Source organism: Coregonus lavaretus, assembly GCF_964263955.1.
Source record: "Coregonus lavaretus genome assembly, contig: HAP1_SCAFFOLD_2120, whole genome shotgun sequence".
In the NCBI taxonomy this organism is placed as follows: Eukaryota; Metazoa; Chordata; class Actinopteri; order Salmoniformes; family Salmonidae; genus Coregonus; species Coregonus lavaretus.
Window position 1 is genome coordinate 59933 of NW_028165790.1, and position 22802 is coordinate 82734.

At 47.7% G+C, this 22802-nt stretch overlaps 1 protein-coding gene across 1 annotated transcript in view; it reads left to right on the forward strand.

The window, feature by feature from the left end:
- Positions 1 to 22802, forward strand: part of LOC311115481 (voltage-gated delayed rectifier potassium channel KCNH8-like) — a gene marked incomplete at both ends in the record, with an annotated part of 51411 nt that overhangs the window by 26296 nt on the left and 2313 nt on the right. Inside the window, 4 exons of the mRNA XM_084190648.1 lie at positions 10403 to 10642; positions 12827 to 12958; positions 20718 to 20863; positions 22149 to 22383. Of these exons, the coding sequence (XP_084046774.1) occupies positions 10403 to 10642; positions 12827 to 12958; positions 20718 to 20863; positions 22149 to 22383 (753 nt within the window). The remainder of the gene's footprint in view (positions 1 to 10402; positions 10643 to 12826; positions 12959 to 20717; positions 20864 to 22148; positions 22384 to 22802) is intronic.

Sequence of the window (22802 nt, forward strand, 5' to 3'; positions counted from 1 at the left end):
GCACAGTCGTACGGTCGGTGAGGGGGCAGAGATGTGGCTCTTGCTTTGTTAAACACCTCTCTGAGACCATGGTAGCATTCTGGGACATTGGAGAGGTCAGGAGCGGAGTTAGTAGGTACTGGCCGAGGGGGTAGTGCGGCAGCAAGCAGGCAGGTTCGGTGGCAGTCCTCTCCCCACTCCCTGATCACCCCGGTCACCCAGTCGAGCTGAGGGTTGTGCCGGCGGAGCCATGGGTAACCCAGGATAAGGGGTTGGCCTGGAGAGGGGAGCAGGTGAAACTGGATAGTTTCTTGATGGTTTCCGGACAGACCCATCGAGACCGGGGCCGTGACATGAGTGACCGATCCGAGTAAGTGTCCGTCCAGTGCCCGGGCAGGAATAGGAGGTGTCAAACGGAGGTTCTCCAGTCCCAGTTGGCGTGCCAGCTTGATGTCCATTATGTTGGCTTCGGCGCCAGAATCCACCAGAGCAGCCAGGGTGTGAGTTGAGTCAGAGAGGCGGAGGTGAACTTGCAGCAGGGGTTTGCGGTCGGAGGACTGGATGGTCATTGAACTCAACCGGACTCCCCCTATGCCCGGTGAGCTTCGGCCCTTTAAAGGGCAGGTTACCACACGATGTCCATCACCTCCACAATAGAGGCAGAGGTTTGAGGTGAAGCGTCGCTGGCGCTCTGCAGGAGTGAGAGAGGCTCGCCCAATCTCCATAGGCTCAGACTGATCAAGCTGACCTGGGTGAGTGGCAGTAGATGACAGGAGCCCAGTCGGACCTCTCCGAATGCCGGTAGTAGGTGGACCTTGGCGCCCCCTCTCACGACGACGGGTCTGTATCCTTCTGTCGATCCTGACGGTCAGTGCGATGGCTTCATCAAGAGTGGAAGGCAGTTCATGGGAGACCAACTCGTCCTTGATATAGTCAGCCAAACTATGGAAGAACGCGTCCACCAACGATGGTGTGTTCCAAGAACTTCGTCTAGCCAGGGTTCGGAAGTCGATGGAATGGTCTGCGACTGTACGTCTGCCTTGTCGAATACTGAACAGTTCACGAGACGCCTCTGCGGTTGGTGAATCCAGGTCAAACACCTTCAGCATCTCCTCAGCAAACAGGTCGAAGGTTGCACATGCGGGGGTTTGACGTTCGAACTCTGCTGTTCCCCAGAGTCGAGCTCGGCCCGTCAGGTGAGTGATGGCATACCCAACTTTAGCCCCCTCCGTGGCGAAGGTCCGTGGCTGCAAGGAGAACTGAAGTCGGCAGCTAGTCAGGAATGGCCGGACCTGGGTTGAATCGCCGTTGAACCGCTCGGGGTTTCCAATCTTGGGTTCCGGAGCAGCGGCTGCAATGACCGGGGCAGGTAACTCGGGGGCAGGGCTGGTGGGCAGACTGGCTGGGGTCAGGTTGGTGAGGAGTTGAATGATCATGGCGAGTTGTTGTTGCTGCTGCTGGAACTGCTGCTCATGCTCATCGGTTTCCATGTCGGGGAAAGTGTGCGCTGAGTCCATAATGGTCAGATCGTACTGTCACGGTTCAGACAGACGACCAGAGGACCACAATTGCGTCACACCAGAAAGTTTATTAAACTTAAGGGAAAAGGGAAGTAGGGAGTGAATGAAGGCTCCAGGGGTAACAGGGATCCCGTCCAATGCGCTGGGTCTGTGCCCCCCCCAGTGGCAGCGATGCGTCCTATGAAGCCGGTGGTGGGTGGTCCAGAAGTCCTGGGGGGGGGAGACACAGACACAACAGGGCGGAATGAAACCAGGCAGCAGTACAGTTCAAGGGAAATCCAAAATACGTAGTAGCAAGGCAGAAGGCTGGTCAGAGTTACCGGGATTGAAGAGTAGTCAGGAGTCGTAATGGCAGAAGCAGGTCTGGATCTCCTGAGGCAGAAGAGTATCCAAAAAACAGGCAGGTCCGGGGTCACAAAACCAGGGTGAGCCAGAAGCGCGAGCAAACGGGTTCCGGGTGTGAGCTTTGCAGACGATCTGACACCGGAGAGCTGAAAGACAGGGCCTTAAATACTGGGAGAGGTAGTGGGTAATGCAGCGCAGCTGGCAGAGTAATTAGAGCAGAGCAGAGCAGGGACAGGTGGAGCTAGTTAGGCTGAGTAGAGAGAGTGGTGAGCAGAGTGGAAGAAACTAAGGTGGTAACCCGGTGGAGTGAGAGGCTCATGACAGACTTTGGCTTGATGACTCATATTAGTCTTGGAGTAACTATACCTGTGTATACCTAGCTAGTTAAAGTGTGTCTGTGAGATGTCATTCTACACCATGCTGCTACAGTACGAATACAGAGAGTACACAACGTCTTACTCTCACAGACAATACCACTTGGATACAAAGAAGTTGATGACTCTCAAGAGGAGATGTGAAAGGTCCCATAACAACAAACTCCCCTTGAATCAAAGTGACTCCGAACACCTCACTGCACCACCCAAACACACCATATGCAATTATTCCCTTTGTAGAACTGTAGTAATTATAGGCATTAGTAGTATATTTTTCTTCTACTGTATATACAGTGCATTCGGAAAGTATTCAGACCCCTTGACTTTTTTCACATTTTGTTTCCGTTACAGCATTATTCTAAAATGGATTCAATAGTTTTCCCCCCTCATCAATCTACACACAATACCCCATAATGACAAAGCAAAAACTGAATGTTATAAATGTTTGCAAAAAAATGGAAATATGACATTTACATAAGTATTCAGACCCTTTACTCAGTACTTTGTTGAAGCACCTTTGGCAGCGATTACAGCCTCAAGTATTCTTTTGTATGATGCTACAAGCTCTCCTATTCTTCTCTGCAGATCCTCTCAAGCTCTGTCAGGTTGGATGGGGAGCATCGCTGCACAGCTATTTTCAGGTCTCTCCAGAGATGTTGGATCGGGTTCAAGTCCGGACTCTGGCTGGGCCACTCAAGGACATTAAGACACTTGTCCCGAAGCCACTCCTGTGTTGTCTTGGCTGTGTGCTTAGGGCTGTTGTCCTGTTGTCCCCAGTCTGAAGTCCTGAGCGCTCTGAAGCAGGTTTTTATCAAGGGTCTCTCTGTACCTTGCTCCGTTCATCTTTCCCTCGATCCTGACTAGTCTCCCAGTCCCTGCCGCTGAAAAACATCCCCACAGCATGATGCTGCCACCAACATTGCTTCACCGTAGGGATGGTGCCAGGTTTCGTCCAGACGTGAGGCTTGGCATTCAGGCCAAAGAGTTCAATCTTGGCTTCATCAGACCAGAGAATCTTGTTTCTCATGGTCTGAGAGTCCTTTAGGTGCCTCCAAGCGTGCTGTCATGTGCCTTTTACTGAGGAGTGGCTTCCGTCTGGCCACTCTACCATAAAGGCCTGATTGGTGGAGTGCTGCAGATAGGGTTGTCCTTCTGGAAGTTTCTCCCATCTCCACAGAGGAACTCTGGAGCTCTGTCAGAGTGACCATCGGGTTCTTCATCACCTCCCTGACCAAGGCCCTTCTCCCCCGATTGCTCAGTTTGGCCAGGCGGCCAGCTCTAGGAAGAGTCTTGGTGGTTCCAAACTTACACTTAAGAACGATGGAGGCCACTGTGTTCTTGGGGACTTCAATGCTGCAGAAATGTTTTGGTACCCTTCCCCAGATCTGTGCCTCAACACAATCCTGTATCGGAGCTCTACAGACAATTCCTTCGACCTCATGGTTTGGTTTTTGCTCTGATATGCACTGTCAACTGTGGGACCTTATACAGACAGGTGTGTGCCTTTCCAAATCATGTCCAATCAATTGAATTTACCACAGGTGGACTCCAATCAAGTTGTAGAAACATCTCAAGGATGATCAATGGGAACAGGATGCACCTTCGCTCAATTTCGAGTCTCACAGCAAAGGGTCTGAATACTTATGTAAATAAGGTATTTCTGTTTTTTATTTTTAATACATTTGCAAAAATGTCTAACAACCTGTTTTCGCTTTGTCATTATGGGGTAGTATGTGTAGATTGATGAGGATATATATATATATATATATATATATATATATATATATATAAAACATTTTAGAATAAGGTTGTAATGTAACAAAATGTGGAAAAAGTCAAGGAGTCTGAATACTTTCCAAATGCACTGTATATACAAAAGTATGTGGACACCCCTACAAATGAGTGGATTCGGCTATTTCAGCCACACCCGTTGCTGACAGGTGTATAAAATTGAGCACACAGCCATGCAATTTCCATAGACAAACATTGGCAGTATAATGGCCTTACTGAAGAGCTCAGTGACTTTCAGCATGGCACCGTCATAGGATGCCACCTTTCCAACATCTCAGTTCGTAAAACTTCTGCCCTGCTAGAGCTGCCCCGGTCAACTGTAAGTGCTGTTATTGTGAAGTGGAAATGTCTAGGAGCAACAATTGCTCAGCCGCAAAGTGGTAGGCCACACAAGCTCACATAATGGGACCGCCGAGTGCTGAAGCGCGTAACACGTAAAAATCATCTGTCCTCGGTTGCAACACACTACCGAGTTCCAAACTGCCTCTGGAAGCGTCAGCACAAGAACTGTTCGCCGGGAGCTTCATGAAATGGGTTTCCATGGCCTAGCAGCCGCACACAAGCCTAAGATCACCATGCACAATGCCAAGCGTCGGCTGGAGTGTTGTAAAGCTCGCCGCCATTGGACTCTGGAGTAGTGGAAATGTGTTCTCTGGAGTGATGAATCACGCTTCACCATCTGGCAGTCCGATGGACAAATCTGGGTTTGGCGGATGCCAGGAGAACGCTACCTGGCTGAATGCATAGTGCTAACTTTAAAGTTTGGTGGAAGAGGAATAATGGTCCGGGGCTGTTTTCCATGGTTTGGGCTAGGCCCCTTAGTTCCAGTGAAGGGAAATCTTAATGCTACAGCATACAATGACATTCTAGATGATTGTGTGCTTCCAACTTTGTGGCAACAGTTTGGGGAAGGCCCTTTTTCTATTTCAGCATGACAATGCCCCCGTGCACAAAGCGAGGTCCATATAGAAATAGTTTGTCGAGATCGGTGTGGAAGAACTTGACTGACCTGCACAGAGCCCTGACCTCAACCCCATCGAACACCTTTGGTATGAATTGGAACACCGACCGTGAGCCAGGCCTAATCTCCCAACATCAGTGACCTCACTAATGCTCTTGTGGCTGAATGGAAGCAAGCCCCTGCAGCAATGTTCCAACATCTAGTGGAAAGCCTTCCCAGAAGAGTGGAGGCTGTTATAGCAGCAAAGGGGGACAAACCCCATATTAATGCCCATGATTTTGGAATGAGATGTTCGACAAGCAGGTGTCCACATACTTTTGGTGTTGTGGTCTAAGGCTGTGCCACTAGAGATCCTGGTTCGAATCCAGGCTCTGTCGTAGCCGGCCGCGACCGGGAGACCCATGGGGCGGCGCACAATTGGCCCAGCGTCGTCCAGGGTAGGGAGGGAATGGCGGCGGGGATGTAGCTCAGTTGGTTTGTCAACGCCAGGGTTGTGGGTTCGATTCCCACGGGGGGTATGAAAAAAAAAAAAAAAAAATGTATGCACATGTAACTGTAAGTCGCTCTGGATAAGAGCGTCTGCTAAATGACTAAATGTAAATGTATAGTGAAATAGAGCAGCGGTGATATGTCCCTTTAAATAATTATTGATTCTCACTGAGCAGAAGTGAGGTATGTGTCCCAAATGACACCCTATTCCCTATGTAGGGAGAGCAACAGGACCCTCTCCCTCTCCCCACCTACCTCTTCCCTCTCCCTCTCCGTTTTCTCCTCTCCCTTTCCCCCTCTCCCTCCTCTCTCCCTCTTCTGACCTCCGTCTCTCTCTCTCGCTCTCTCTCTCTCTATCTCCGCCTCCCTTTCCCTCTCCCCCTCTCCCTCTTCTGACCTTCCTCCCCTCTTCATCCCTCTCCCTCTCCCTCTACCCTCCTCTGTCCTTCTCCCCAGCTCCCTCTCCCCCTCACCCTTTCCCTGTCCCCACCTCCCTCCCCTCTTCCTCCTCCTCCCTCTCTCCCTCTCTCTTCCTCCATCTCTCCTTCCCTATGGGGGATCTCATGCAGCTGTCAGATAGTGTGAGCACAGGGGGAGATGATCTATGTGGTTACACAGGAGCAATTAGAGAGAGCGAGAGAGAGAGAGAGAGAGAGAGAGAGAGAGAGAGAGAGAGAGAGAGAGAGAGGAGAGAGAGAGAGAGAGAGAGAGAGAGAGAGAGAGAGAGAGAGAGAGAGAGGAATAAGAAAGAGAAAAATGTAAATACAACCTATATTTATCTGTTTGTTTATTTTCCCTTTCATACTTCAACTATTTGCACAATTGTTACAACACTGTAAATAGCCAATAATATCACATTTGAAATGTCTGTTATTTTACATTTCCTTGTGAGTGTAATGTTTACTGTTAATTTCTGATTGTTTATTTCCCTTGTTAATTTCCTGTCTATTTCACTTGCTTTGGCAATGTAAACATATTCTTCCTATGCCAATAAAGCCCTTTCAATTGAATTGAATGGAATTGAGAGAGCGAGAGGGGGAGATGCTAGAAGTGGAGAAGAGTGTTGACATAGGAAGGAGGTTAGAGGAGAGAAGTGGAGAGGACTGTTGATGGAGGGAAGGATGTTTGAGGAGAGAGATCAGTGTGGGGATGGACTGGGTGAATGTGTGAGGTTGGGTTGATATTACAAAATGAGTTGCTTATGATTATTCAAAAGTGTATGCAACCCCCACTGCCCCAAATCAGTCCCATGCCTGGATTCAATCTGGGCCATTAGAGTGCAAGCCACATCCAGATGGGGACACCTGTGTGTGTGTGTGGGCTTGTGTGTGTATCTGTGTGTATCTGTTTGTTTGTGTGTGTGTGAGAGAGAGAGAGAGAGAGAGAGAGAGAGAGAGAGAGAGAGAGAGAGAGAGAGAGAGAGAGAGAGAGAGAGAGAGAGAGAGAGAGAGAGAGAGAGAGAGAGAGAGAGAGCAGGCAGAGTTAACTGTAATCATTTCAGCCAGCTTCAGCAAAAACAATTTGGCAGTATGATATGCAGACAGTGCTTACAAAGCAGTAAATACATACTGTAAGCTCCGTATGGTGTAGGCAAACCCAGTCACAAACAGACACGCACTCACGCATGCATGCACACACGTATACACAAATGCACACACACACACACACACACACACACACACACACACACACACACACACACACACACACACACACACACACACACACATACACACACATACATACACACACACACTCACACACACACATACACACACACACATACACACACACACACACACATACACACACATCTCTTCAGTGAGTCAGAGAGCATGGAGACAGATAGAACTCTGTGTCAATAAAGGAATTATGAAACGGAATGTTTGCATTCCTCCTCGTTGAGGGACATTGTGGTTCTGAAGCGGATTTAAACACAGAATTACCATAGTTTCCTTTGACAAAGGTTGACACGAGACATAAAACAATTACATATCACTGGTGGGAAAAGAGATTGTTGTGGCAGACACACCCTCCACCCACACACGCTCCTCCACTCACCCGCAAACCCTCCTTCCCTCACCCACACACCCTCCTCACCCTCACCTTCACACCCTCCTCACCCTCACCTTCACACCCTCCTCCCCTCACCCACACACCCTCCTCCGCTCACCCACACACGCTCCTCCCCTCACCCACACACCCTCCTCCCCTCACCCACACACCCTCCTCCATTCACACTTCAGTAACTCTCTAATTAGAGCAGGAATGGGCATCTTTGGTCCTCAGGGGCCCAAGTGTCTGTCTGCTAGTTTCTGTTCTCACTCTCAGACCTGCTTTAGATTGGGGAAACAGGTGTGTCACTCTGAGCAATCAGTGACTTAATGGATCAATTAATCTCTAGGCAACAGAGAATGGCTGAATCAGCAGACACTCAGGCCCCTGAGGACTGGAGTTGCCTGAGCCCAACCCTGAACAACAGTGTCTGCAGTGTCAGTTTATACCCTCATACACTATCCACAGTGGCCTAAAGCGGATCCTCACTGTCACAACTATTCATTACCTTGATTCCCTGTCTTGTCTTGACAAGACAACTACTATATCCTGGCCTTCAGACTAGCCTAAATTCACATCATCATCATTAAGTGTATAGTAATAATCTTAGGCTGGGATTCAATCTGATCCGTGATAGATCCGCGTTATAGCGCACTTGACATTTAAAGGTCATTTCCGATTGAGCCGACGTCTGTGGCGTGTTTACTGTGGACGTGATCTCTGTGAACATCGGGGAAAATGCCTTTAAAAGCCGCATTTGTCGGCTGTCCACAGTGCTTTTCATTAGTGCCGGCTAATCAGCCGCTTACTGACTCATTTTCAGCCAGCTACATTTTCCACATCATATTATTAGGCTACTTTTCATTTTTAAGTTTCAATTCGCTAGTCCGTCGAGCCCTCTCCCACTAGAATGAACGATATGCATCTTCTAGTGATCTATTGATAGGCAGTACAGAGCAAGAGGCTAAGCGAGAGGTTTCACTCTCACCAGAATCTGTCCAAAATAAGCCCAATGCGTTTCTAGGGGCTTATTTTGGACGTAAGATTGTCGCCTGCCTTCTCGCCTTTGGGACAACGACTGCCATTGTTAGGGCGGAGACAGGAGCATCTCGTCATTATATAGCTTACAGATCTCTGGTTGGGGTCAAATGTATTTACCCGGAGGAGAGAACGTGGTGCTCGTGAATTTACACGTCCAATGTAACGTAAGTAGTAACGATGAGTCGAAATCCACTACGTAGCCTAATTATTGTTTTCTGACACATTCACTGATTTTCTTTCATGTGACTTCACATACGCGGAGTCGTGGCACATAGGCTATTTACTGTGCGTTGATTGACAACTGAACAGCAACTATTGACTAGTTTATAAAAAGGTGTCGAACTGACTGAATAAATTCGATCTCCTATATCTCTTTGCCATTCATAAATCATGCAACGTGGGTATATGTCCATGGTATCACATCGGGACAAGTAAACCAAAGGATTTCCTAGGTTTCCTTTCCTAGGATGTCGGGTCTTGCCAGACAGTGATACTGAAGTGAGTGACTCTCGTCTCGTCAGTCAGTGTAGCCTACCGAATCGCATCGGTGAGAGAGCAGTTCATTTGTCTCCCTAATTTACATAGGCTACTGGTATGCCTAGGCTTTTGGGCGATTATCTGCAGATAATTTATGAAAACATTCGATTAAGATAGTGAATCATCACTACAGGAACAATAGGTAGTGGAGAGCATCATTCTGGTCCAAATATGATAATTAGGGCCCTCACGGAATCCATAAAAGGATATTCAAAAATGTATTGACCTTAGTAGGGAATCAACTAAAAGTATTACAAATTAATTAATTTGGCCAAGTTTATCATATACTGTATGAACAGAATGCATCAGTGATTTGTTTTTCCTGCGACTTTCTGAAGAGGCAACGAGAATGCCCCTGTCTGTGTGTGTGCAGTAGCCGTTAGCGATTAACCTTCTCAAAGAAATGTTAACTACAAAGTAACCTATGCTTACCTGGCAGAATTATATCATGATTATTTACATAAATCCAGTGGGTTTTTGTTTTGCAAACTCTATCATCACAAAAACACTGCTAAACAACAACCTCTTGCTAGGTGTGCACTTAAATTAACGGCTAACTACACCCAAAATTAAAAATCTCTCAGATTTTTCCCAGACCTCAAAAGTGGTCTCCTGATGTGGTTTAAGCATTTTTTGTTTCCCCCCCCCAAAAGTGTGATTTTTAGAGTAAAAAAACAAACAAAACGGAAACCTGAAAAATCAAAACCTTAAATGTATTTTTCAAGATAATGTGGGCTATTTACTTAATTTTTCTGTTTTAATAAAATACATAATTTGAAGAACAAACATCATTGTGGCAATAAAACTGTAAATAAGACTTCAGTCTCAAGAGAAGACAGGTTAAACATTAAAAAAGGTTTAATGTTCTCTTACTTAGAAAATAGTCTGGATCTGAGTACCAAACCGACCCTTCACTGAATGCGAACACATTCGGGGGTGTCTGATTGGTCCAGAAACCAATGGGTTGGGCCAGATACAGTACACATGTGGGTAAAGCGGCGGTTTGAAAATGTGTCATTGGCTTTGATACTCTGATTAGTTAGAGCCCCTCGTCACCACAAACGACTTCAAGGATGGCAGTCTCAGACTAAAGTATGTAGTGAACGACAGAGCAGCGGAATAATTTAGTGTGCGTCGTCAGGCTAGGATTCACTAGAAACCAAACAGAAGAAAACGGACCTAAACGAGGAGGGACTACCTGAACTTGTCCAATAAGAAACTCTCATCTTCATTGCTAAATGTTTTGCTAGGGTGTGCACTAATGAATGCAACCCTGTATTCTAACCTGTCTTTTTCTTTGATTCCACCAGACAGCAACTTCATCCTGGCTAATGCCCAGGTGTCCAAGGCCCAAGGCTTCCCCATCGTCTACTGTTCTGATGGCTTCTGTGAGCTCACAGGCTTCTCCCGCGCTGAGGTCATGCAGAAGAGCTGTGCCTGTAAGTTCCTGTACGGCCCAGAGAGCAGCGAGACCATCATCCTCAGCATCGACGACGCCCTGGATGAACGGAAGGAGTTCAAGGACGAAATCATGTTCTACAAAAAGACCGGTAAGGAAAGGGGTGGGTTTGTCTGTTGAAGTCTGCTAGAGTTGGACTCCACTGCTAATCTCCTGTCTCCTGCACTGATCTGAAGACTCAGGATAGGTGAAAGTGCTCTGACTTGTTCAGGGGGGCATATGGGGGAGGGAATGCTGTCACCTCCAGGTAGGTGTTTGTCCCCCTGTGTGCTTAGGGTGTCAGGTTCTTGTCCAGTTCTGGCATTTAGGTCGCCACAGACTAGTACATGTCCCTATGCCTGGAAATGATTGATTTCCCCCTCCAGGATGGAGAAGCTGTCTTCATTAAAGTATGGGGATTCTAGTGGGGGGATATAGGTAGCACACAGGAGGAGATTTTTCTCTCTTGAGCCAAATGTAAAATGTTCCTGTTTTGATTAATTTAATAGAGTGAGTTAGGTCTGCTCTATAACAAATTAGCATACCCCCTGAGTCCCTTCCCTGTTTCACACCTGGTAGTTTGGTGGATGGGACTACCAACTCTCTGTAACATAGAGGGCAACCAGTGGGTCCATCTCCTTTATACCATGTTTCTTGTAGGATGACAATTGTATTTCTGATTTCTTTGGTGAAGTCCAGGTTCGTGCTCTTTAGGTCAAAGGCAGATGACCTCAGGCCTTGGATATTCCAGGATGAGTCTCAGTCTCTCTCTCTCTCTCTCTCTCTCTCTCTCTCTCTCTCTATTGCTCTCTCTGTCTCTGTCTCTGTCTCTGTCTCTGTCTCTGTCTCTGTCTCTGTCTCTGTCTCTGTCTCTGTCTCTGTCTCTGTCTCTGTCTCTCTCTCTCTCTCTCTCCCTCTCTCTCCCTATCTCTCTTCTCTCTCTCTCTCTCTCTCTCTCTCTCTCTCTCTCTATCACACTCTCTGTCTCTGTCTCTGTCTCTGTCTCCCTCTCTCGCTCTCTCTCTCTCTCTCTCTCTCTCTCTCTCTCTCTCTCTCTCTCTCTCTCTCTCTCTCTCTCTCTCTCTTTTTTCTCTCACTTTGTCTTTTTCTTTTTCTCTTTCTCTCACTCTCTATTTCTTTATTTCGTTCTCTCTTTCTCTCTTTATTTATATCTCTCTCACAAGCACTCTCTGTCTCCCCTCCTTACTTCTATCTCTTATTATCTCTCTCTCCCCCATTCACTCTCTCCTTCTCCCTCCCCCTCTCTCAGTCTTTCATTCGATCTAATCAGAATCATAAAGGGTGGAACAGTAGATGTTTCCCTCTGTCTTTGCCTGTCTGTGACTGTTAATTCAGAATCAGAGGGTTTTCTGTGTGTTTGATGGTGAAGATCTCTCTCTCTGAGAGGATCAAAGAGAGTTGTGTTTGAGACATTACCAGCAGGGAGGTTTGAGAGAGAGAGAGAGAGAGAGAGAGAGAGAGAGAGAGAGAGAGCGAGAGAGAGAGAGAGAGAGAGAGAGAGAGAGAGAGAGAGAGAGAGAGAGAGAGAGAGAGAGAGAGAGAGACAGAGAGAGAGAGCGAACGAGCTCAGCAGGAATCCCCTTCTACACACTATTCTTGCCTGAGAACACATTCATGCCCTGAAGCATACGGACTAACACATTGTATACACTGCACACACAGACACACATGCCCTCACTACACATATTTACATAATTTCACCTCAATATCTCAGATTTGACCATATTTACCAAGATTGCGTCATTCATGCCGAGATCCCCTGACTTAAGGATGGGCTCATTCCTCATTGTATCATTTAAAATCCAAAGTGCTGGAGTACAGAGCCAAAACAACAAAGAATGTGTCACTGTCCAAATACTTTTGGACCTCGCTGTATTTTCATGATTCAGAGTACAATGTGTCATCTGTACCACGTAACTTGATTTGTAATGTGACAATAACATGTGCAGTGTATGATAGATAGACCATGTTGAAGATCTGAATCTGTACTTTAATAAACCCAAAACAGAAAACCAACCAATCAGAAGTTGAGCTTCATTTCAGATGATTGGTCACATATAGCATGTATGTACTGTAGTATGACTCGGGGCCGAAGTGTCCCTCAGGTACAGATCTAGGATCAGCTTCCCCTCCCCCAATCCTAACCTTAACCATCAGTGGGGGAAATGCAAAACTAACCCAAGATCAGCATCTAGGGGCAACTTTACCCTACTCCGCTGTGTGCTTATCATGTGTATAATGTGTGTGTGTGTGTGTGTGTGTGTGTCTACTGCAGCGTTGTTGTTCTGGTGCCTGCTGGAAATTGTCCCTATTAAGAATGAGAAGGGAGACGTGGTGCTCTTCCTGGCATCATTTAAAGACATCACAGACAACAAGGCCAAGACCATCCCAGAGGGCAAGAGAGAAGGTTAGTGTGTGTGTGTGCGTGTGTACCTGTGTGTACATGTGTGTGTGCAAGAGTGTTCATCTTAGTGTTGTGTCTGTTGCGTGTCTGTGTGTTCGTGTGCGTGTGCGTGTGAGTGAGTGTGTGTGTGTTTGCGTATGTGTGGCTAGTGTTCCTCTTCGTGGTGTGTTTGTTGTATGTGTATGTGTTCGTTACAGGAGGCTGGTGGCACCTTAATTGGGGAGGACGGGCACCTGGTAATGGCTGGAGCGGAAAAAGTGGAACGGTATCAACAACATCAACCACATGGTTTCCATGGTTTCTAGGCGTTTGATGCCATTGCATTCGCTCCGTTCCAACCATTATTATGAGCCATCCTCCCCTCAGCAGCCTCCACTGGTGTGCGTGTGCGTGCGTGTGCGTGCGCGTGTGTGTGTGTGTGTGTGTCATGTATTAGTGTCTAATTACTTTCATTAATGTAAATAACAACAAAACAACAAATCAAAAACATGCTTTATTTTTACTGACATAATGATGTACTTTTTACACAAAGAAAAAGGCTGATGCTTTTAGTGAAAGATAAAAGCATGGAATAATGACTGTGGATTTGTCATATTATTCTACATTAAATCTGCATGGTAATTCTCAAACATTAGCATTTTAAAGGTGGTCAGCATTGGTACTGAGATAACAGAAAACACAGCTCTGCAGAAGGGTGTGTTTTCGTCTGTATGGCTAAAGCAATGCACAGGTCATCTCAGTCCAGGAAAGGGAAACCCATCTTAACACACCCATACACTCTCACAACAAGATCTCACGGTTTTACCAATTTGACTTCAGATTCTGACGTTTATCCACGTTTCTCCAAACTACACATTTTGAAGTTGCTCCAAACGTCAAATTTCGAAGTGTTTATGACACCCTGGGTGGACTCCTGCTCAGCATCATTCCGTTTCTCCAAATGTCACATTTCAAAGTTAAGGAGATTCTCTGGTACGTTTCTATACTTTTTAGCCAGGAGTTCTGAAAGTAGCGCTCACGAGTCGCCCAAAAATGAATTGGTGTAGACAAAGAAGAGCTCTCCGTAGTAGTACCAAAACATTCAAGGGCCATTTTCTCAAAAGTGAGGTTACAAGTTTATCAACTTTCAAAGCAGAATTACTTTCCCATTGTTCCTCAACTGTAGTGTATGATACACCATTTTCTAGCTCTGAGTCTCTACTTTTATCCAATGTAAAAAACACTTTCAAATGTTGCTACATAAGACCGATTTGAGCCTGTCGGTCACGTATATGCACCACTTCATTGCTCTCTCTCTCTCTGCTGTGTCCACTGAGTCGTTGGGCCCGCCCTGCAACTTCATTGGATAATGCTGGGCAGGCCTCTTAATGCTGTTCCAGATGTCCTCAGGACATGGACAGACGTCCAATTTCGAAGTCAATCTTGAGCGATCTGCCTGCGCACGCAGACACACACACACACACACACACACAAACACACACACACAACACACACACACACACACACACACACACACACACACACACACACACACACACACACACACACACACACACACACACACACACAAACAGACACACACACACACTCTCACACACACACACACATACACACTCACACACACTCAGTGATAACCCAATTAGTTCACACTTGGTCTGGCCTTCAGGCAGATTGGACAATGTGTGCCGAACAGGGGAACCCAAGCTTTCTGTTGTCAACAACCCCTCCCTACCTCCCTCCTTCCCAACTTCGCTCCCTTTGAATCGCACACAGACAAACACACACACACACACACACACACACACACACACACACACACACACACACACACACACACACACACACACACACACACACACATACAGTGATAACCAAGTTCACACTTGGTCTGGCCTTCAGGCAGATTGGACAGGGGAACCCAATCTCTCTGTCGTCAACAACCCCTCCTTCCCTCTCTCCCTCTGTCCCTCTCTCCCTTCTCCCTCTCTCTCTCCCACCCTCCTTCCCACATTTGCTCCATTTTCATTTGTGTCTCTCTCCCCCTCTCTCTTTCTCTTGCATTCTCTCTACCTCAGTCTCTCCCAATTTCCCTCTCTTTCCTTCTCTCTCTCCCTCTCTCACTATCTGTCCCTCCCTCCCCATCTCTCCCTACCTACCTATTTGTCCCTCCCTCCCCATATCTCCCTCCCCCTTCCCCATATCTCCCTACCTACCTCTCTGTCCCTCCCTCCCTCCCCCATCTCTCCCTACCTACCTCTCTGTCCCTCCCTCCCTCCCTCCCCCATCTCTCCCTACCTACCTCTCTGTCCCTCCCTCCCCATCTCTCCCTACCTACCTCTCTGTCCCTCCCTCCCCATATCTCCCTCCCCACCTCTCTGTCCCTCCCTCCCTCCCACATATCTCCCTACCTACCTCTCTGTCTCTCCCTCTCCCATCTCTCCCTACCCACCTCTCTGTCCCTCCCTCCCTCCCCATATCTCCCTACCTACCTCTCTGTCCCTCCCTCCCTCCCTCTCCCATCTCTCCCTACCTACCTCTCTGTCCCTCCCTCCCCATCTCTCCCTACCCACCTCTCTGTCCCTCCTCCCTCTCCCATCTCTTCCACCTACCTCTCTGTCCCTCCCTCCCTCCCTCCCCATCTCTCCCTACCTACCTCTCTGTCCCTCCCTCCCTCCCCATCTCTCCCTACCTACCTCTCTGTCCCTCCCTCCCCCCTCCCCCATCTCTCCCTACCTACCACTCTGTCCCTCCCTCCCCATCTCCCTACCTACCTCTCTGTCCCTCCCTCCCCCCTCCCCCATCTCTCCCTACCTACCTCTCTGTCCCTCCCTCCCCATCTCTCCCTACCTACCTCTCTGTCCCTCCCTCCCTCCCCCATCTCTCCCTACCTACCTCTCTGTCCCTCACTCCTCCCCCATTACTCCCTACCTACCGTTCTGCCCCCCCTCTCCTCTTCCCATATCTCTCTTTCTTTATCCTGCCTATCTCTCACTTTATCTCTCTTTCCCTCTCTACTCTCCATACCTCCTCCTCTCTCCCCCACTGTCTGACCTCCCTGGTTCTAAAGTGAGGGGAAATTCATTAGATCAGAAAATAAGAGTATCTCTGTCTCTGTGGTACTACCGTTTCCCGTCCCCCAAAGCTCCCTGGCTTTATGGATGAGTTCCGTCTGTTCGCCTCGTCTGGGGTCCACACAAACACACACATACACACACACACACACACACACACACACACACACACACACACACATGCATTGCTCGCTTGCACAGATGCACGCACAAACACACACACACACACACACACACACACACACACACACACACACACACATGCATTGCTCGCTTGCACAGATGCACGCACAAACACACACACACACACACACACACACACACACACACACACACACAGACACCACACACACATATACACATGATAAGCATACAGTGGAGTAGGGTAAAGTTGCCCCAGACACAGACACTCAAAAGCAGTATCACCTTGGTGCCGGGGGAAGGACCAGATATTACTGATATCTCCCTAGAGCAACACTGGCCTCATCTTCTCCTGTGGGTTGTCTCTGGACAGAGATCCTGTGTGTGTGTGTGTGTGTGTGTGTGGTAGTCCGAACCTCACTAGCAATAAAACGCCTACTCTTAATACCTCTGTCCTCTATCAGAGACAAACACACACACTCACACACTCACACTCTCACACACTCATGCCTAGCCCCAACTTATAGTCCTCTATAACAAATCAGTAGGCCTTACCTATCCCACCACACTAAAATAGCACAATTATTTTGTTTTTTGGAAGACAGGGTCAAACTTCAGAACAGTTTTGTATAGAGACCCACACTTTGTCATTACAGACCAATAGTTTGAGCTGAAAAGTAGAAACCAAAGGGGCCATGATTACTTTTTTCTTTAATTTCAAGAAAATGTCTAAATGTTTGTGTGTGTGTAAATTACCCCTTCTGTTACATTAGCCAGGTTACCTGTGATACAAGTCAGTATTCATTTACATAACATTACATTTACATTTACATCATTTAGCAGACGCTCTTATCCAGAGAATAGACTAAATGGCATAACCAAGCCACTGACAGAGAGAAGAAAGGATGAAGCTACGATGGACTGAAGATGTTAGCCATCATTATTAGTCTGTGATTGTACAATAATCATCACGATCAACCACTACATTATTTCCAACATGGTTTTCTTTCATCTGGTAGATTTCTTGGAAATGCATCGATCTCTCTCTCTCAATCTCTAAGGCAAAAGCTGTTGGATGTTACAGATAAAGGCCTATAGAACAAAGTCTCTTTTAAATCAGTTCTGAGAAGGTGTTTAGTATAGAACTCTGATGGGGACACTGGACTGGATGTCTGGACGCAGCACTAAAGGCCATCATTGGACTCATTGGATATTGGACATTATAGTAGCCTTTATCCTCTCCACTGTTGGCTGTTGTGTAAATCTCTCCCTCCATCCCTCTCCCTCCATCCCTCTCCCTCCATCCCTCTCCCTCTTCTTCCAATGAGGCAGAGGGGTGTTCCAGAGGGAAGAGTTGTCCAGCAGTCAAACTCCCATCAACTCCACCACATTATCTCTTATTATTTATCATATTTATCATCACAATAAATCACTTTCAAACAGTAGAAAATAGAAAACTGTTTTAAAACCTAGAAAACCAAAACAATAAAGTCGGTTTAGTGAGTGAGCATAGCTGGCAGGGATCGCTGAGGTGAAAAGGCAGGGAGGAGGACAGCACTTGGGAAGGCGGTAAAGAGTTGGTCGGCATCAGGGTTTGTGATTGGTCAAGCTGGGTCGGTCCTCCGAGTGTGATTGGCTGGGGTTGACAGGGCCCTCCTGCCGGTTGGTGCTGGGGGTTGGGGTGTATGGTGGCGGGGCTTCGCTGATGATGCTGGCAGAGTCTCCACCCTCAGAGAGAGGAGGAGGGAGGAGGGGGAGAAGGGCGTGGCAGGAGGGGCGAGAAATGTCCATGGCGTCGCTCTGGGCAACCTCGCTGTACGGAGGAGGTTTTAGGTCATCAGCTCCGGAGACGGCTCCGTATGGTGGAGGCATGTCCATGTGAGAGAAGGATGCTGCCGGGGGGAGAGAGGTGGAAGGCTCGCCCACTGACTCCTCATCCTGAACCCCATACCAACTGGGCCAGATAGATGTATTCGGTCTCTCACACGTCTGATGCAGATAGGCCCTCCCTCCCATGATGACTATCTGGGCATTACGAGGGTTGCTGAGGGTTGTATTCGACGTCCATCCATGTCTGAGGACGTCAGGAGATCACGTGTAAACTGGCCACTGGCAAAATAGGTTTCGATTTTGCTAGGGTGTTGTGGATGGTGATCGCGGATGGGCGTAAGCATCAGCCTCTGGTTCCAAAGGTTGCAAGTTTGAATCCAGCGATTGAAAGTTGTTTTTGATATTTTTGTTTTAAGCCTATCCCAAACCTTAACCCTTACCTTAACCATTCAGAGTTAATGCCTAACCTTAAGAATTCAGAGTTCATGCTTAAACTTAACCTTAAACACTTTGACATTTTACGTTTGGAACAACTTAGAAATTTGACGTTTGAGAAAGATGGATAAATGTCTCATTCTGATGCGAGACTGTGTGTCACACTCTGGCTCTGGGGACTTTATATGTTGAGTCAGGGTGTGTAGATTCCGTGTGTTTTTGTGCTGTGTTTTAGTGTCTAGTTGTTCTATGTCTAGGTTGGCCTGAGTGACTCCCAATCAGAGGCAACGAGTGTCAGCTGTTTGCTGGTTGTCTCTGATTGGGAGCCATATTTAAACTGTCGGTTTTCCTTTGTGTTTTGTGGGTTCTTGTTTCGTGTTGGTTGTGTTTGACCGTTTACTGTCACGTTACCGTCTTTTGTTGTTTTGATTACGTTTCGCTAATAAATGAGTATGTTTGCCTGCAACGCTGCGCCTTGGTCCTCATCTTTGGTAGACGATCGTGACAGAAGAACCCACCAAAACTGGACCAAGCAGCGAGTCGAGGAGCCATCGCCAGGGAGATCCCTAGCAGATCTCCGTGGCAGCCTCGACTGGGTCAAGCCGAGGGAAGAGCAGAGAGAGTGGACGTGGGAACAATGGAGGAAGAGCCTCGACTGGGTCAAGCCCATTGAGGAGCTGAATAGCGGGAGTTGGAAGCAGAGGAGTGAGAGTTGGGCGAGAAGTATAGAGGCCTGGCCCACGGGGAGGAGAGAACCCCAGAAAATTTTTAGGGGGGGGCTCACGACGTGGACGACGGGGCAGCAGGAGGCCGCGAAGGAGCGGTCCAGCGGGTGTGCAGAGGAGGCCGCCAGGTTAAGTGGGCTACTGGTCACAGAGGAGAGGGAGAATGTGGAGGCACGGCGAGAGGTACTGGGGTGTGTTACCAGTCCGGTCCGGCCCGTTCCTGATCCCTGCGTAGGGCCAGTGGTGTGTGTCCCCAGTACGGTCCGGCCTGTTCCTGTTCCTCGCATCGAGCCTGTGGTGCGTGTCGTCAGCCCGGCCCGGCCTGTTCCTGCTCCCCACACCGAGCCTATGGTGCGCTTCGTCAGCCCTGTCCGGCCTGTTCCTGCTCCCCGCACAAAGTCTGTGGTGCGTTACGTCAGCCCTGTCCGGCCTGTTCCTGCTCTCCGCACCAAGTCTGTGGTGCGCGTCGCCAGCCCAGTCCGGCCCATTCCTGCTCCCCGCACCAAGTCTGTGGGGCGTTTCGTCCGGCCCGCTCCTGCTCTCCACACCAGGCCAGTGGTGTGCGTCGTCAGTCCGGTGAGGCCCGTTCCGGCTCCACGCACCAAGCCAGGGGTGCGTATCGTCAGCCCGGTCCGGTCCGTTGCTGCTCCACGCACCAAGCCAGAGGTGCGCATCGTCAGCCAGGTCCGGTCCGTTCCTGCCTCACGCGCCAAGCCAGGGGTGCGCGTCGTCAGTCCGGTGCCTGATCAGGTACTGGTCAGCTGCTCCACAACGGAGCTTAAGCAATCCGCTCCGTCGATGTCCAGTCCTGATCCAGTCAGCGGGGTCAGACCGGACCAGGGGCGCTACGGGGGGATTATGGAGGGGTGGTGGTCAAGCCCGGAGCCGGAGCCGCCTCCGAGGAGGAATGCCCACCCAGCCCTCCCCTGTTTGGGGTTTTGTTGAGGCGCGGTCGCAGTCCGCGCCTTTGGGGGGGGGTACTGTCACACTCTGGCTCTGGGGACTTTATATGTTGAGTCAGGGTGTGTAGATTCCGTGTGTTTTTGTGCTGTGTTTTAGTGTCTAGTTGTTCTATGTCTAGGTTGGCCTGAGTGACTCCCAATCAGAGGCAACGAGTGTCAGCTGTTTGCTGGTTGTCTCTGATTGGGAGCCATATTTAAACTGTCGGTTTTCCTTTGTGTTTTGTGGGTTCTTGTTTCGTGTTGGTTGTGTTTGACCGTTTACTGTCACGTTACCGTCTTTTGTTGTTTTGATTACGTTTCACTAATAAATGAGTATGTTTGCCTGCAACGCTGCGCCTTGGTCCTCATCTTTGGTAGACGATCGTGACACTGTGAGAGCTGGTGGGTTGCATATTCATTCTCACTGTAACCAATGTTGGAGATAAAGCATTTCATCTAAACATAATTATTTCCCCCTATATTTTTTCTCTTAATTTTTCTATGAGCTTTTCCAGGGGGCCATGCGCTTTGATTGTACAGTAATACAGTGTGTGTGTGTGTGTGTGTGTGTGTGTGTGTGCATGCCTGCGTCTGTACGTGCTTGTGTGTGTGTGTGCAGAACGCCGACAAGGGCGTCTGAAGACTGGCTCTTCGTTCAGCTCGACTCGTCTGCGGAGCAGTACTGTACTCTACCACATCTCTGGTCACCTCCACAGCAAAGACAACACGAAGAAGAAGAAGAAGAGCAAGATTAAACTCAACAAGGTAAGACACACCCTAACAACCAACACTACACCCTAACAACCAACACTACACCCTAACAACCAACACTACACCCTAACAACCAACACTACACCCTAACAACCAACACTATACCCTAACAACCAACCCTACACCCTAACAACCAACACTATACCCTAACAACCAACACTACACCCTAACAACCAACATTACACCCCAACAACCAACACTACACCCTAACAACCAACACTATACCCTAACAACCAACACAACACCCTAACAACCAGCACTATACCCTAACAGCTAACACTACACACCACAACAACTAACACTACACACCATAGCAACCAACACTACACACCCTAACAACCAACACTACACACCATAACAACTAACACTACACACCCTAACAACCAACACTACACACCCTAACAACCAACACTACACACCCTAACAACCAACACTACACACCCTAACAACCAACACTACACACCCTAACAACCAACACTACACACCCTAACAACCAACACTACAGACCCTAACAACCAACACTACACACCATAACAACCAACACTACACACCATAACAACACCCACCCCCACAACATTACAGTTCTACCTAGCTCAGATGTTTTATGAAAGGGGCAATCTGCGATGGCTACATCCATTTTTGGACTTTTGAATTAATTATATACTGTATAGCCATTGATTCTTGAAGAATACAACTTATAAATCCCTCATGAGCTTAGTTCAACTGTCGTACCCCATTAGAACTCCCAAAATATGCTTGTTTTACTCCATTGTCTGTCAAACAAACTATGTATAGCTTTAAAACATGGTTAAAACTGTTATTTTGATCTGATGCATGGTCAGTCCTTGTATCCATAGCTCTGTCTATGAATAGTTACATTTCTCCAGCCCCATCCCTTAGCTGTTAACCAAAACAGTAGCGGGTTTTTTGAACTGCAGATTTCCTTTTTAAAGATCTGTCATTGTTTTTTAGATATTCTTCATATCTCCTTTGATTAAGCAACATGTTTTTGATAACAACCCTAACTCACCAACACACATATACTTTACGCAAACAGATTTCTTTGCATCCCAAATGTATTATGGATCCCTCCTTCTACTTCCATCTCCTTTCATACAATCAGAATGTGTTCCCCTCTACTTTCACCCAATCAGAATATTTTCCCCTCTACTTTCATCCAATTATAATGTGTTCCCCTCTACTTTCACCCAATCAGATTGTGTTCCCCTCTACTTTCCTCCAATCAGAACGTGTGTCCCCTCTCCTTTCATCCAATCAGAATGTGTTTGGGGACCCCCCTGCTCTGCCGGAGTACAAGGTGGCGGACGCCAAGAAGTCTAAGTTCATCCTGCTTCACTTCAGCACCTTCAAGGCTGGCTGGGATTGGCTGATCCTGCTGGCCACCTTCTACGTTGCCGTGACAGTGCCCTACAACGTCTGCTTCATCGGAGACGATGACCTCACTAGGAGCACTACAGTCAGCGACATCGCCGTGGAGATACTCTTTATTATAGGTATAGGGGAGGGTCATACAGTGCCTTGCAAAAGTATTCAGCCCCCTTGGCGTTTTTCCTATTTTGTTGCATTACAACCTGTAATTTAAATTGATTTTTATTTGGATTTCATGTAATGGACATACACAAAATAGTCCAAATTGGTGAAGTGAAATGAAAAAAAATGACTTGTTTCAAAAAATTCAAAACAATAAATAACGGAAAAGTGGTGCGTGCATATGTATTCACCCCCTTTGCTATAAAGCCCCTAAATAAGATCTGGTGAAACCAATTACCTTCAGAAGTAACATAATTAGTTAAATAAAGTCCAACTGTGTGCAATCTAAGTGTCACATGATCTGTCACATGATCTCAGTATATATACACCTGTTCTGAAAGGCCCCAGAGTCTGCAACACCACTAAGCAAGGGGCACCACCA